At 39.8% G+C, this 12,102-nt stretch overlaps 1 protein-coding gene across 18 annotated transcripts in view; it reads left to right on the forward strand.

Annotated features, from left to right (window-relative positions):
* LOC132911245 (forkhead box protein P1-like) overlaps window positions 1-12,102 on the forward strand; it is a 216,469-nt gene that overhangs the window by 189,833 nt on the left and 14,534 nt on the right. For 10 of the 18 annotated variants that reach the window (XM_060967749.1, XM_060967736.1, XM_060967737.1 and 7 more), the window contains 10 exons: window positions 1,586-2,176; window positions 2,708-2,770; window positions 4,352-4,601; window positions 5,921-6,025; window positions 6,195-6,369; window positions 7,849-8,035; window positions 9,544-9,859; window positions 10,237-10,305; window positions 11,678-11,754; window positions 11,966-12,067. In XM_060967749.1, coding sequence (XP_060823732.1) covers window positions 1,586-2,176; window positions 2,708-2,770; window positions 4,352-4,601; window positions 5,921-6,025; window positions 6,195-6,369; window positions 7,849-8,035; window positions 9,544-9,859; window positions 10,237-10,305; window positions 11,678-11,754; window positions 11,966-12,067 — 1,935 coding nt within the window. Of the gene's footprint in view, window positions 1-1,585; window positions 2,177-2,707; window positions 2,771-4,351; window positions 4,602-5,920; window positions 6,026-6,194; window positions 6,370-7,848; window positions 8,036-9,543; window positions 9,860-10,236; window positions 10,306-10,935; window positions 10,981-11,677; window positions 11,755-11,965; window positions 12,068-12,102 lie in introns of all 18 variants that reach the window. The other 8 variants (XM_060967738.1, XM_060967747.1, XM_060967743.1 and 5 more) reach the window with 5 other exon arrangements.

The following is a 12,102-nucleotide window of genomic DNA, read 5'->3' on the forward strand; positions in this document are numbered from 1 at the left end:
ACTCTGTCTCTCTGTTTCTTTCTCTCTGACTTTCTCGCTCGCATTTGCCATTCAACGAAAAGTGCGCGCGCGCGCCTGTGGTCCACCAAAGAACGACCTTCGATCGCGACGCGAGTTTTCAGGATTCACCATGCGTTCTTAGTTGTTCTGCTCGTCAGGAATCGTCTCCAGGCCACGCGGAAATGCGGTTTCGAAACAGGCATTCTAAGCAGCCTCTGCACGACAGAGGCGTGTTTGCTCGTTTCGAGGAATCGAAAACAAGTTCCGATGCAACTTACAAATAAGTCGAGAACATTTCTTCAAACAGATTAAGTAGGAAAGGAAAAAGAAGCCGAGCCATTGTTGGCTGGTATTCATCCAAATGATTAATCCTAATGGGACGATAAATTCAATGTGACGCGGTTACATTTACACGCGAGATCATTTTGTAGACTTTTTAAAATAAGTATATTGCAAAGGTTTATCGACGAAGAGTTTCTGTTACATTACGATACGTTTGTTTTACATTTCCGTGAATGTGACAAAATTTTTATCCTTTCGCGTTGGTCCGCTTAAAGGAGGAATGGAAGAGCAAGGAGGGAAATTGGAAAAGGGAATATAAAGTTGAAAGACAAAGAGTGGGGGATAAGAGATAAAGGAAGGAAAAGATAAGAAGGTGAAGAAAAGGCGAAAATAAATAGAAGGGAATTAAAAGGTAGGGAAGGAAGTAGAAAAAGAAGGATAATAAATAAAACAAAGGAGATAGGGGAGGAAGGGAAGAAAGTGACAGGAAAGAAGGAACGTTACGTGGCAACGTATGATAAAATTTTTGGGTTGTACGATAAACTTACGTATGATAAATTTTTCAAGAATTTCTGTTGTTGAATAGACTGGTTTCCTTCTACGACATTTCGAAGAGGAACTAACAGAGAGCGGAAGACGAAACCAGTAGCACAATGTTCCGCCTTTACACTCTGCAATCTACTTGATGATAGAACTTAATAAAACAAATCTCGTTGCGTAAACAACAAAGTAAGAAGATTGGAGTCGACGCGATTCAGACAACACCGAGTTTCCATCTCGGTGTTCTCGAAGCCAACCAATCATGACGAAGGATACCAAGACGTCTCGAATACCATTAGATAAGATCAATATTGCTCAAAACACGGTGGAAGTTTAACGCGCGCACATTACACGGCATTTATATCATGAATATTCCGCCCCGGGGCTTCTTCTTCCCTCTTTTCGTTCTCACCCGCTTTCTTCGTCCCTTGCAACAACCATCTCTAGCAACCCTTTCTTGTTATCTCGCGTTTGACTTCGTACAACTACCGGTGTCGCCAAAACAGAAACTCCTTTATCTCTTATTAAACGAACACCGAATTTAAATTAATCCAAAAACTTATCGTGTGTATCGTTGTTGTATCACAAAGTAACTTTAATGTAATTTCTATATTGCAAAAATCCCCTGGAAAATTCGATAAAAAGAATTAACTTTTATCAATCTTTTTATTAAAAGAAAAGTAAAAAGAGAAAAGAAAACAAAATCAGAGACAGCTCGCAACCGACTTTGATCGAGCTCTCGATCTCCATTTTCGTATTGCAGGCTACTTCGCTGTTTGCAGCCCTGAAGCAGCAGCAACAGCAACCACGCGACAGTATTCCCTCGTCGAGGGAACGCGAGAACCGAGAACGAGATCGGCTGTCGGTACGTAGCCGCGAGAACAACCGGAACGAGATAGGTGGCGGCGTGACTGAACAATCGCAGCAACCGCAACAACCACAGCAACAGCAGCAGCAACAGGAACTCACGATCGAGTATCAGAGCAATGGAAAGCTCAGTCCCGCTGGACACGCAGTGACAGCAGCACCCATGACCCAGCAAAAGCAACCTATCATTACGCAGCAATCGCAACAGCCGAGCTCGGGGGCGCCTGGTCCCCAACCGAGTCCTCATCAAAGTCCACAGGCCCCTCAGAGGGGTTCGCCGCCGAATCCTTCGCAAGGTCCTCCACCAGGAGGGCCGCCAGGGGCACCACCCTCGCAAAACCCCCCGCAAATGATGCTCAGCCCGGCCAGCGGCATCCATCAGATGCAACAGCTGCTCCAACAACACATACTCAGCCCTACTCAACTGCAATCATTCATGCAGCAACACTCACTCTATTTACAGCAACAACAACAGCAACATCATCAGGTAAGCAGATTTTGGAATATTTTTATCTGCCATGATAACGGAACCTTTTTAAATTATTGGAAAATGTAAAGTTTCTAGAATTAGGTTCCTGTAATTTGGATTGACGTTGTTATGGCTAGACTGCGAATGTTTATGCAGATTTCAATTCCTATGGACACACCTAAAGAAATGAAAGTTAAATAGAGATTTGTTTGACTGGCTAAATATTGTGGTTTTCTTTAGATATTTTTAAGAATACTCACTTTTTATTACTCACTTTTACTTAATTTTTCCTTGTTACGTAAAAGTTTTTATATTTAGAAGACTAAATTTCTCGTTTAATCAATTATTGGAAGATCAGAAAGATTAAGTATAGCAAGACAGTACATGAATCGTGTAGACCAAGGATATCGAATATTTAATAATACTTATATTTAATTTCGCATCTGAGCTTCTATAAGGATGTGTTGTTAAATTTTATTAGAAGTAATATATTTTATGGGTTACGTCAATCAACTATCGACTGACATCAGATTGATTCTATTCTTCTAGGACTCTTCGTCGGAGCATGCGTCCAATCAGGAACGATTCGGCTACTTTTCGTCTCTAAAGGACGTAAGTATTCCATTCTTCGGACCTCCATTGTTGCAGCGAAGGAATCTCAAGTTTCATAGGTCGATCCTTCCAAGTTTATTGTGTCGCTTCTTCAAAGTACATTAGCGAAGTTTGTCCTTTTTACCGAGCAAGCATTGCATCTTGGCATAGTTAAACATCTTCCAGATACTCCGTCGGGTAAACAGACCGCCTTTTATCACCCTCCAACGGCCATTGATAATTTTAATTATAAAAAGCGTCCGTTTGATGGACTACGTTCTTCTTTCTCGTCCTTTACCGCACTTATACAAACATTCGGACAACCTTTCAGAGGATAACAGCCTCCGAAAGAATGTCTCGAGCTATTCATACCGACATTTTCAAATAAACGTGTCTCTTCAAACTATTCGAAACTTCCAAACATTTTATAATTTTCATCGCGTTCCTGAATTATCAATATTTTTTTGCTCACGAACTTTCCCATCCAGGAATTTTATCGTAATGTTAATTATAAAGGTATTTGGAAATTTGTGCGTTCGCGTCCAGCGAACCTGGGAATTTCGATGCTCAGCAAACAGCGTCTCTATCTTCCAATCAACGTTTGTGTGGAAAAAAAATTTCCACGTAATTATGCTTTTGGTACAGTGACTACAAAAATTATTTGCACTTCTATCGTCTTTATTATAGCACTTACAGTTACTTAATTTTCCTATCATTTAGTAGTTTCATACGACTGCAAAAATGTAATAAAACGAAATGTAGAATCAATGAAAGGACCTTCTAATAGAAAATAATAATAGAAACATTTTCTATAACCAGTGTATACTCCTTGAATTTTTTTAATATCGATAATTTTCAAATATCTACGTGGAACCGTTCTTGCACGTTACCCATAAACAGCACAAAGAACGTTTTAACGCAAATACATATCGTCATACGAGGTTCGCACACAGGCTCGATAGCTTCGATAGAGGCATCAAATATTTATTTAGCGGCCTGGCCTGACCGGTATGCTTTACTCTACAAATTTAGACAGTCCACTCGAACAGATTATTGCGAGAGCTCGCGCGAAAGACGATCTCAATTACCGAGAATTTAGCGCTCTTTGATCATTGTCATCATGAGGTGACATCTACTATTTCTATATATAGAGAGAAAAAATAAAACTCCTTTAATAAAACCTTGTCGTATCTCGTTAATGGCGCAGTTTTCGTTTGTACTATGATACTATAAGGCGTGCCTACTTCGGTGAGTTTGTTTTAAAATATCCTCCAGGCTTAGAAAAGACGGAGAATGAACGCAGAGGGGACGAGGTAAGCAATTAAGCATCGCCATCAGCCGTTGTGTCTCGTTGTTTGTCTTCTGGCTACCCATCAACTGCCCCCTGTCTTTCTCTTGCCTCCCCCTGCGAATTATCCGCGTCTGAGATTTATTCAGCAGCGTCAAGATGCAACTTTTCCACCCTTCAATTTTTTTCTTTTTCTTCCAACATGAAATTTTTTTCCCCAACAAGTTCCTCGTTTTCCAGTGTTGTTATAAGGTGTGTAAATCGCGGAGAATTTTAACGAGCAAATTTACGGCTGTTTGTCGAAATGCTTACAGCATCAACACCAGTTTGCGGAGCTAGGCAGGAAGAAGTTGGAGCAGGCGATACAGCAACTGCAGGAACAATTGCAGCTTAATGTCATTCAACAGACGCATTTGCTACAAACGGCTGATAAAAAGAAGGCGTCTGCGCCGCTTCAACAATTGGCGCTTCAACAGCAACGCCTCATACAGCAACTACAAATTACGCAGAGCCAATACCTTCTTCAACAGGGTCTGGGTCTTCAGGGTCACAATCCTTCTTCAGGTAGGAATATTATTACTAATTATGGTAAAAATTTTAGAGAGTTACAATATTAGAAAGAAAAGAAAAATGGGAAAACGAAAGAAAAGTGTTTCCACAGTCTGCCAGTGAACTCATCGATGAACTTAAAATTGATACAACAGAATTTCTTAATGCTGTTGCATGTTTCCAATCATTTTACAATGACACAATTTTATTATTGTATTTAAAAAATTCTTCGAGGAAGTGGAAAATATGAAAAGATCATTCTTCATTCGAAACTTTATGTTAGAGATTTATTTAAAATATTAGAAATCTTCTTCGTTGTTGAAACGAGAATGCAATTCGAAAACTAAAGCGAGTTTAGAAACTTCTGTGTTATTCTTTCTAAAAGCAATTTATACTTTGAACATTTAGAGATTATCATTAAGAGTAAGCAGAGTTACAGTAAATTTTATTAGGTACATACGTAGAACGCGTAATTTCCGAAGTAAGCTAATGTCGAAGCTTCGTTTAAACAACAATCCATCGGGCCAACCCCAAGACCATCCCGTCAGGTAATCTCTCTCCCTCTGCACTTTCTCATTTTCTACTTCACCCTGGGCAAAACTTTCCGCGCAGAAGTGTTTCGGTTGCGTCGGATCTCGTTCCGACCATGTTTTTCTTTCTGACGCGCGTACAGGAACCGAGGAGGAAGGGTGGAATAATAGGGCCAGGAAAGCGACAGAACCTCGTTCACGTATGCTCTTCGTGCTTTCGATTTGAAAATTCACGCTTTGAAATAAACTTGTAGTATTTGACGAAGAATTGTAAACGAAAGATGGGAAGTGATGTTCTTTCCACGTTGTACGTGTTATTTATGTCATTTTCTTAATTCTCTATTTTTCTGTACTATTTTCTACTTTGTTTTAAATATTTGATGCATATGTCGTACGAGCAAGACTAGAAATGGCTCTTTCTGTTTTCAAGGCTGGAGCTCGTGGATCAGCGTGAGCTAATTGCACTTAATCGATCTATTTCGATCTTTTTGACATTTATACGTAATTTGATTTTCAGTCTTTGTTTCCTTCGTCGAAATGCTTTTGTTCGCATAGATTGATCATGCATTTTACCTACACGTATAATTGTGCTCCTATAATCTCGTCGTTAAATAAACGATTAAACAAATAAATAAACACTTTATTAGAAGTCCAGACAGAATAAAACATTACAATATATGGGGTAAATATATCAAAACACTTAAATTTTTTCTATATTCCTCGCTCAGTATTAGATTGTTAGAATTTTTATAATTTTAAATATTCAAAGGATTATTAATAAAATATGTGCAAAATTTTTGACAGGTCTTCAACCTGGCGAAGGTCTACCAATGTGGAAATCGGACACATCGGATGGTCCGGAATCCCACCAGAACTCGAACGTTCCAAAATCCGTGGCTGGACTCAATGGTAAACAGAAATTCTCCACGATCCATCAACGATCGAGAGTCGAATTTCCCTTCGTATTCTCGATATCTTTCCCTTTCTTCACCTTCCTCTTACCACCTTTCCACATACTTTTTGTTCTTTCTTTTGCTTGTACTTGGAAAATGCGACGTTCGTTTCCGGACTATCGCAGGACTTCTCAATTCGACAGTGTCGAGTCGGCGGTCGGAGATGAACGGAACCACTCCTCTGGACGAGAAACCGCTGGATGTTTCCTCCAACGACAAGGTTCATCCCCTGTACGGCCATGGGGTCTGCAAGTGGCCAGGCTGTGAAGTTATTTGTGAAGACTATCAAGCATTCCTTAAGTGAGTCCTCAAATTTCTCAAATTTCGACCGTTTTATCGCTATCATAGTAATCGGAGATTTGATGTCGATCGCTATTGTCAATCCTCTGACCGATTATCTAATCGATAATTAGAAAATAACTTCTTGAAGGACATGAAAACGTACCGTGGCAAAAAATAAAATTATTTAGTAACGAAATCTTATTAATTACGACACTAAATGGGAGATCTTTTTAAGCATTGAAACATTAAAAATCTTAACTTACTATACTATAATTTTTAATCGGTCGTTTAAGAAGGAATTTATTAATACTATATTTGTATTATCACGTTGCCAAAGGGTTAATTCTATTTCTTCGAAACGGGGAAGGATATTGACAACATAAGCTTCGAGCTTTTTTAATCCACCGACGTTAACAACCGATTTGGCTATCTGAGACCCGCGATATATAACCGGAAAGTAGGTAAATCCCAGCGCAGTAGGGATAGACAGTGATTCTTGGGCTGGCAGAGAAAGAGGAGAACCGGCGAAGAATAAAGTCGGCAATTTCGCCCAGTGGAATGAGTTAAGAGAAGGCGCTACTCGCGAGGGGTTGGCTCGAGAAAGTGTAGAAAAATCGCTCGAGTCAGCGTATCTCATTGACATCCGGCACCTTCTTCATCGGTCTCAAAGCAGAGGCAGCATTTGCTTCCCTCGGTCGACGGGAATCCCTTAGTAATCACGAGGCTCGTCGCCGCAAACTCCCTCAAACAAGCCGTTACTTAAAAAAGAACGAGAAAAAAAGGAAAACGCTAATTACCTTTGTCTCATTAATATTCACGACATTCGACCGCATCGTTATGCCTCTCGGTCTAATCCCCTTCCTCCTGTCCCCTGCGCCTCTTCCCGTTGGACCTTCCCGTATTCTTGGTCTTAACCAACCTCTCTCCCTCTTTTTCCTTTCTTCACCCTCTTTTACCCTTCGCGATACACCGGCCGGCGACGAAGAAGGATTACGGAAATTCTTAAATACGGAATCTCGTTGCCAGCCCTCAGACCATCGTGGAACTCGATTCTTTCGGTGTCCCGTGGGATAAGATTCACCACGGTCAGAGACAAACGTTTCTTTGTAACGCGGCGAAGCTTTGATTTCCCCGTAAACGACCCGACATTGTTCGCGACATAATTTCATTAGTCTTCGCTGGAGGATTCGCGGTGAAGGGAGGGGTTCTCGAATAATTCTTCGGTGCAAGTAGTAATTCTTCAGAGTTGATACGTAAATTTACCATTTACCTATTAAGTGATGTCTAGTAATAACAATAAAGTTAGCAGAAATCCTTTAAAAAGAATTCACCTTTGACTGGAAATTTCACATCTTAAAGTCGAATTATATGGAATTGCGTAATGAGGAAAGTAAACGAAATACATCGAGATTAAATTCTTTACCATTTACCTATCAATGATGATTGTGCTAATTTAAAGGGAATGAACTGAAAGTAACTTTTTGAACGATACTGCAGGCACTTGAACACGGAGCACACGCTGGACGACAGATCGACGGCGCAGGCCAGGGTTCAGATGCAAGTTGTCTCGCAGCTAGAAATTCAGTTGCAGAAGGAACGGGACCGGCTAACCGCCATGATGCATCATCTGCACGTGGCGAAACAAATGGCTTCCCCCGAACCACCAAAGTCCTCCGAGTCATCGGTGAGTGTTCGCATTACCAAACATGATCGTTATAGAATACATTAAATAATAAAATTCCAAATTTTGCATATTGAAGCAGTTTCTGTATAGCGCTGTCCAAGCTGTGCTCGATGCAATAAGGACTCTCGTAAAGTAGCCATTAGAAACTGTTCGATCGAAAGTTACCAGGAGAAAAACAATATGTCAGCGTAAATTATAGGGATGGTACAAGTCATATACGAGCGATATGGATAGCAATAATCGTAAGGTGGTAGGTTATGCGGTTTGGTACGTGGAACGAACGCTGTATGGGGCCAGAATCCGGAAAAACGTTTCCTAACGATCGTGTCGGGATGGTAAACTCTTCTGGCATCACCGTTCGGTAGTCGTAAAGCCAGATTTTCACGGCGCTCGGAGAATTTTACGAGCTCTCGCCGCGGCTAACAACAACGCCAGTTTCAGTTTTAACGCGCCGCCGAGTAGACTCGCTAATTTATACATAAAGTTTGCATTAATAATTCATCGGGTCCTCGTTGATTTTATATCGCCTTAATTAAAACCTCTAACAAGTCCGACAGTCGGAGAATACCAATATCGCATTAGCCCTCTCTCCATGCGGCTGCGTGGCTCGTCCTCTCTGGCCGACTTAATTATTTTAACGCGAAAGGGAGGAGCCACCCCCTTCCCCCGCACTCTGCTCGGATCATCTCTGATATCGAGACCGTACTGCTGGAATATATTTCGTATCAACATATTCGGATGTGACTTGTTCATTAATAAAAAAGAAACTTCCAACCTTATTATAACTTTTTATAAATCGGCATAAAACAATGGATATGCTATAACGAATTGTATTAGCGGGGATAGCTCTACACGGTCTTCTTTTTCCTCTTTTACATTAAGCAGATACCTTTAATTGTATAAAAAAGCGTATTTTAACTTTTTTAATAGGATTTATCAAGGCTACAGAAAAAGATAACGTTATTTTATTCTCTCTTTTTCCCTCAAAAATCCTAAAAAGTCAAATTAATCAGCAGTGTACGTGTACAGTATTATTATTTTTATAATTATTACAATTTTTCAGTTTTATTATCTGATTTCAATTTCAAGGCTGATTTGAAAGCCTAATTCATTATTGTAGTATTGTGTAAAATATAATACGTTATTATATTTTTCAGTTTATGGCTTCCGAGTTTATCAGTTACTCGTCAAAGGATTTCATACACTCGGAAATATTTATTTTTTTACGATATTCGTCGCATTTCATGATATCAGACGTTTGAGAAAAATTCAAAGAGAAATTGAGCGTAAACTTATGTGTCAATGACCTGTAAGAAATTAAACCTATAGGTTTGTTACAAAATACACACACGTGCAAGAGTAACCAAAAGGCTTGATGAATTCTACAAAATGATCGTTCATTTAAGATTTATTAAACAATGAAAAAGCGTCGATAGAGTCATCAAAATCCTCCAAACAATGGCTCTAAATACTTTCTCCAAGTATACAACGTCTCATTCTTTTTTCAGACGGGTTCGAGTATACCAAAGTTAAATCTCTCAACCGCCCTAATGAGCCAACCACCGCCGAACTTCGGCGTCTCTCAAGTGTCTCCAGTCTCGATGTCCGCATTGGTGTCGGCGGTCAGGTCGCCAGCAGGTGGGCAGCTGCCACCTTCAGCAGGTGGTGCACCTATGCCACCTATTCCTAACATGTCAAACATGTCTGGGATGCCACCTTTACCGAACATGCCAGGTAGCATGCCTACGATGCCAACGATGCCGAGCATGGCAGGGCCCATCAGACGACGTATCAGTGATAAATCCGCTCTTTCCTTGGCAGGAGGTAAGGTCATCTCGTATTATCTGTCATCTTTTACTTTCACGATTATATTCTATCTTTCACGTATTTCTGATTAGTAAGTTTCTTGTCATGGACCGGTCAGGAGTATCGAAAAATCGTGTTTGACATTGTTGAAGTTGTGCGTTCTTCCGTTTTACCTGCGATAAAGAAAGTGGTTAGCATACAAAAGATACCGGTAATCAATTTAAAAGTAATATGGATAATTGTCGATGAGATTCATTAACGGTTTATTGAAAGAAGCATTTTTCAAATATGTAAGTTTAAGAGATATATGTATAAGGAAAGAAAGGATTAAAATATCGTCTTGAGAAAGGTGAAACGAAAGATATGTAAATTCAGAAATTGAATACTATTCGTAGGACTGTATGACGAGGGCACTGTAAGGCGCAGAGTAGCCGTCGATAGATCTGGAATAGATATTAACGAAGGTAACGACTTAACCAAAATTCAGTCGGGGAAACGTGCGACCCGCGAAATGCTATTTTTGTCTCGCTCGTCAATTTATTTCTTAATTTTAATCTAAAAAGATACGAATAAAGCCGTATACACTTGAGTTAACATAATTTCACTGAAGACGATAGTGAATTTATGCTCCGAATTGAGAAACGATATTTTAAAAAGCATTTCCCGGCTCGTCCTTGTCAACTATGCCCCGACGAAAAGAAAATCCTGTAGCAAATGCTCTTTACGGTCCTCTCTTGATCTCGTGCCTTTTTTCCTATCGTAAACTCTATCACACGCACAGATTTATTCACGGTAGCAACAATGTCACGTGAGCTACATTGTTCGAAACCTTGTTGGCGACGAATCTAATAGGTACATATAGTGTGAAAGGTGTAAAACAATTAAACCAAGAATAAAAGTCGAAATAAACCAAAAAAGAAAGAAAAGAATAAAATATATAAACGAGCATAAAACAAGAAACAAAAAAGAAAAGAAAAAAAGAAAATGAACAAAAATTAATGAATTTCTAAACGTACGCCAGTTCGAACTTCTTTCTTACCGATGCTTCTGTTGTTTCCTTATTTCTTGTGCTGCCCGCCCTCCCCACCGTGTAGGGCTGCCCTACATGCTGGAGCGTGCTGGCCTTGACGTCCAACAAGGTACTGTCAACCTTCTTTCCACGCTCCTTTGGTGGCTTTAAGGATTTTCTTAAAGGGTGCACCCTTTGCATGCAGGAAGAAAACTTTCACCTCTTTCAATCCCCTTACTCCTCTTTTGCCCTGTAGAATAGAGATTCAGATACTTCAATCGTCATCCCCGATTTTCTACAAAGAGGGATGAACGAGGCTTGACAAGAAGTATCCGTTTCTATCTACCCTAAATTATATCCAATCGCTTCTTGCTTAATCTTTGATCTAGTCTTAAGAATGTCGTACATAGTTTTGATTCGATATTTGTTTTCTGAGCATGCGATCGAATACAAGCTGTTCCCCTTCCGTTTCACACAAACGTCACGAATTGTTTATTTATTGTTTTGTTTGGTAAAAAAATAGAAAAGAACTAAGAACTATCGCGAATTAATTTTGCAAGAAAAATCAAAAATATGAACACATAACGTTTTCAAATAATGGCTTCTCTAAGAATTTTGCTGACGACCATCTCTTTAAACGGTGCTTGAAACACTAGCGTACTGCTTGTTAGTTGTAAATCTAAGTAATCATCTGAGACACGCGAAAAGAGATGGTGTCGATGAACTTTTACCTCTCGGCCGCGTAAGGGTTCCGCGTAACTCTTGCCGTTTTCATACTCATTACATTTTGGAAAATGAAACAAGCGAAGCTTCTTGGTATATTTCAGAAATTCAACGAAATAGGGAATTTTACAAGAACGCCGATGTCAGACCGCCGTTCACGTATGCATCATTAATCAGACAGGTGAGTGAACCATTCGATACGCATTAGACATATTCCTTTAGCGTTCTGATTAATTCAGATATCGAATGAATTATCCCCTAAGAGCGCCCCCTTTTAGATTTAATTTTCAAAGGAACACTCAAAGAAACCGGTGAGGATTACTTTACACCTCCCATCTTTGTAAAATGATAAATTGAATTTTGGGAATTCTTCTGTTCTCTTTTTTTCACAGTCGATCATCGAGTCGCCGGAGAAACAATTGACGCTGAACGAGATCTACAACTGGTTTCAAAACACATTCTGCTACTTCCGACGCAACGCAGCAACGTGGAAGGTATATCTTTTGACTATAATAAAGGAAAAATATAA

The sequence above is a fragment of the Bombus pascuorum genome, chromosome 10, assembly GCF_905332965.1.
Source record: "Bombus pascuorum chromosome 10, iyBomPasc1.1, whole genome shotgun sequence".
Lineage (NCBI taxonomy): Eukaryota > Metazoa > Arthropoda > Insecta > Hymenoptera > Apidae > Bombus > Bombus pascuorum.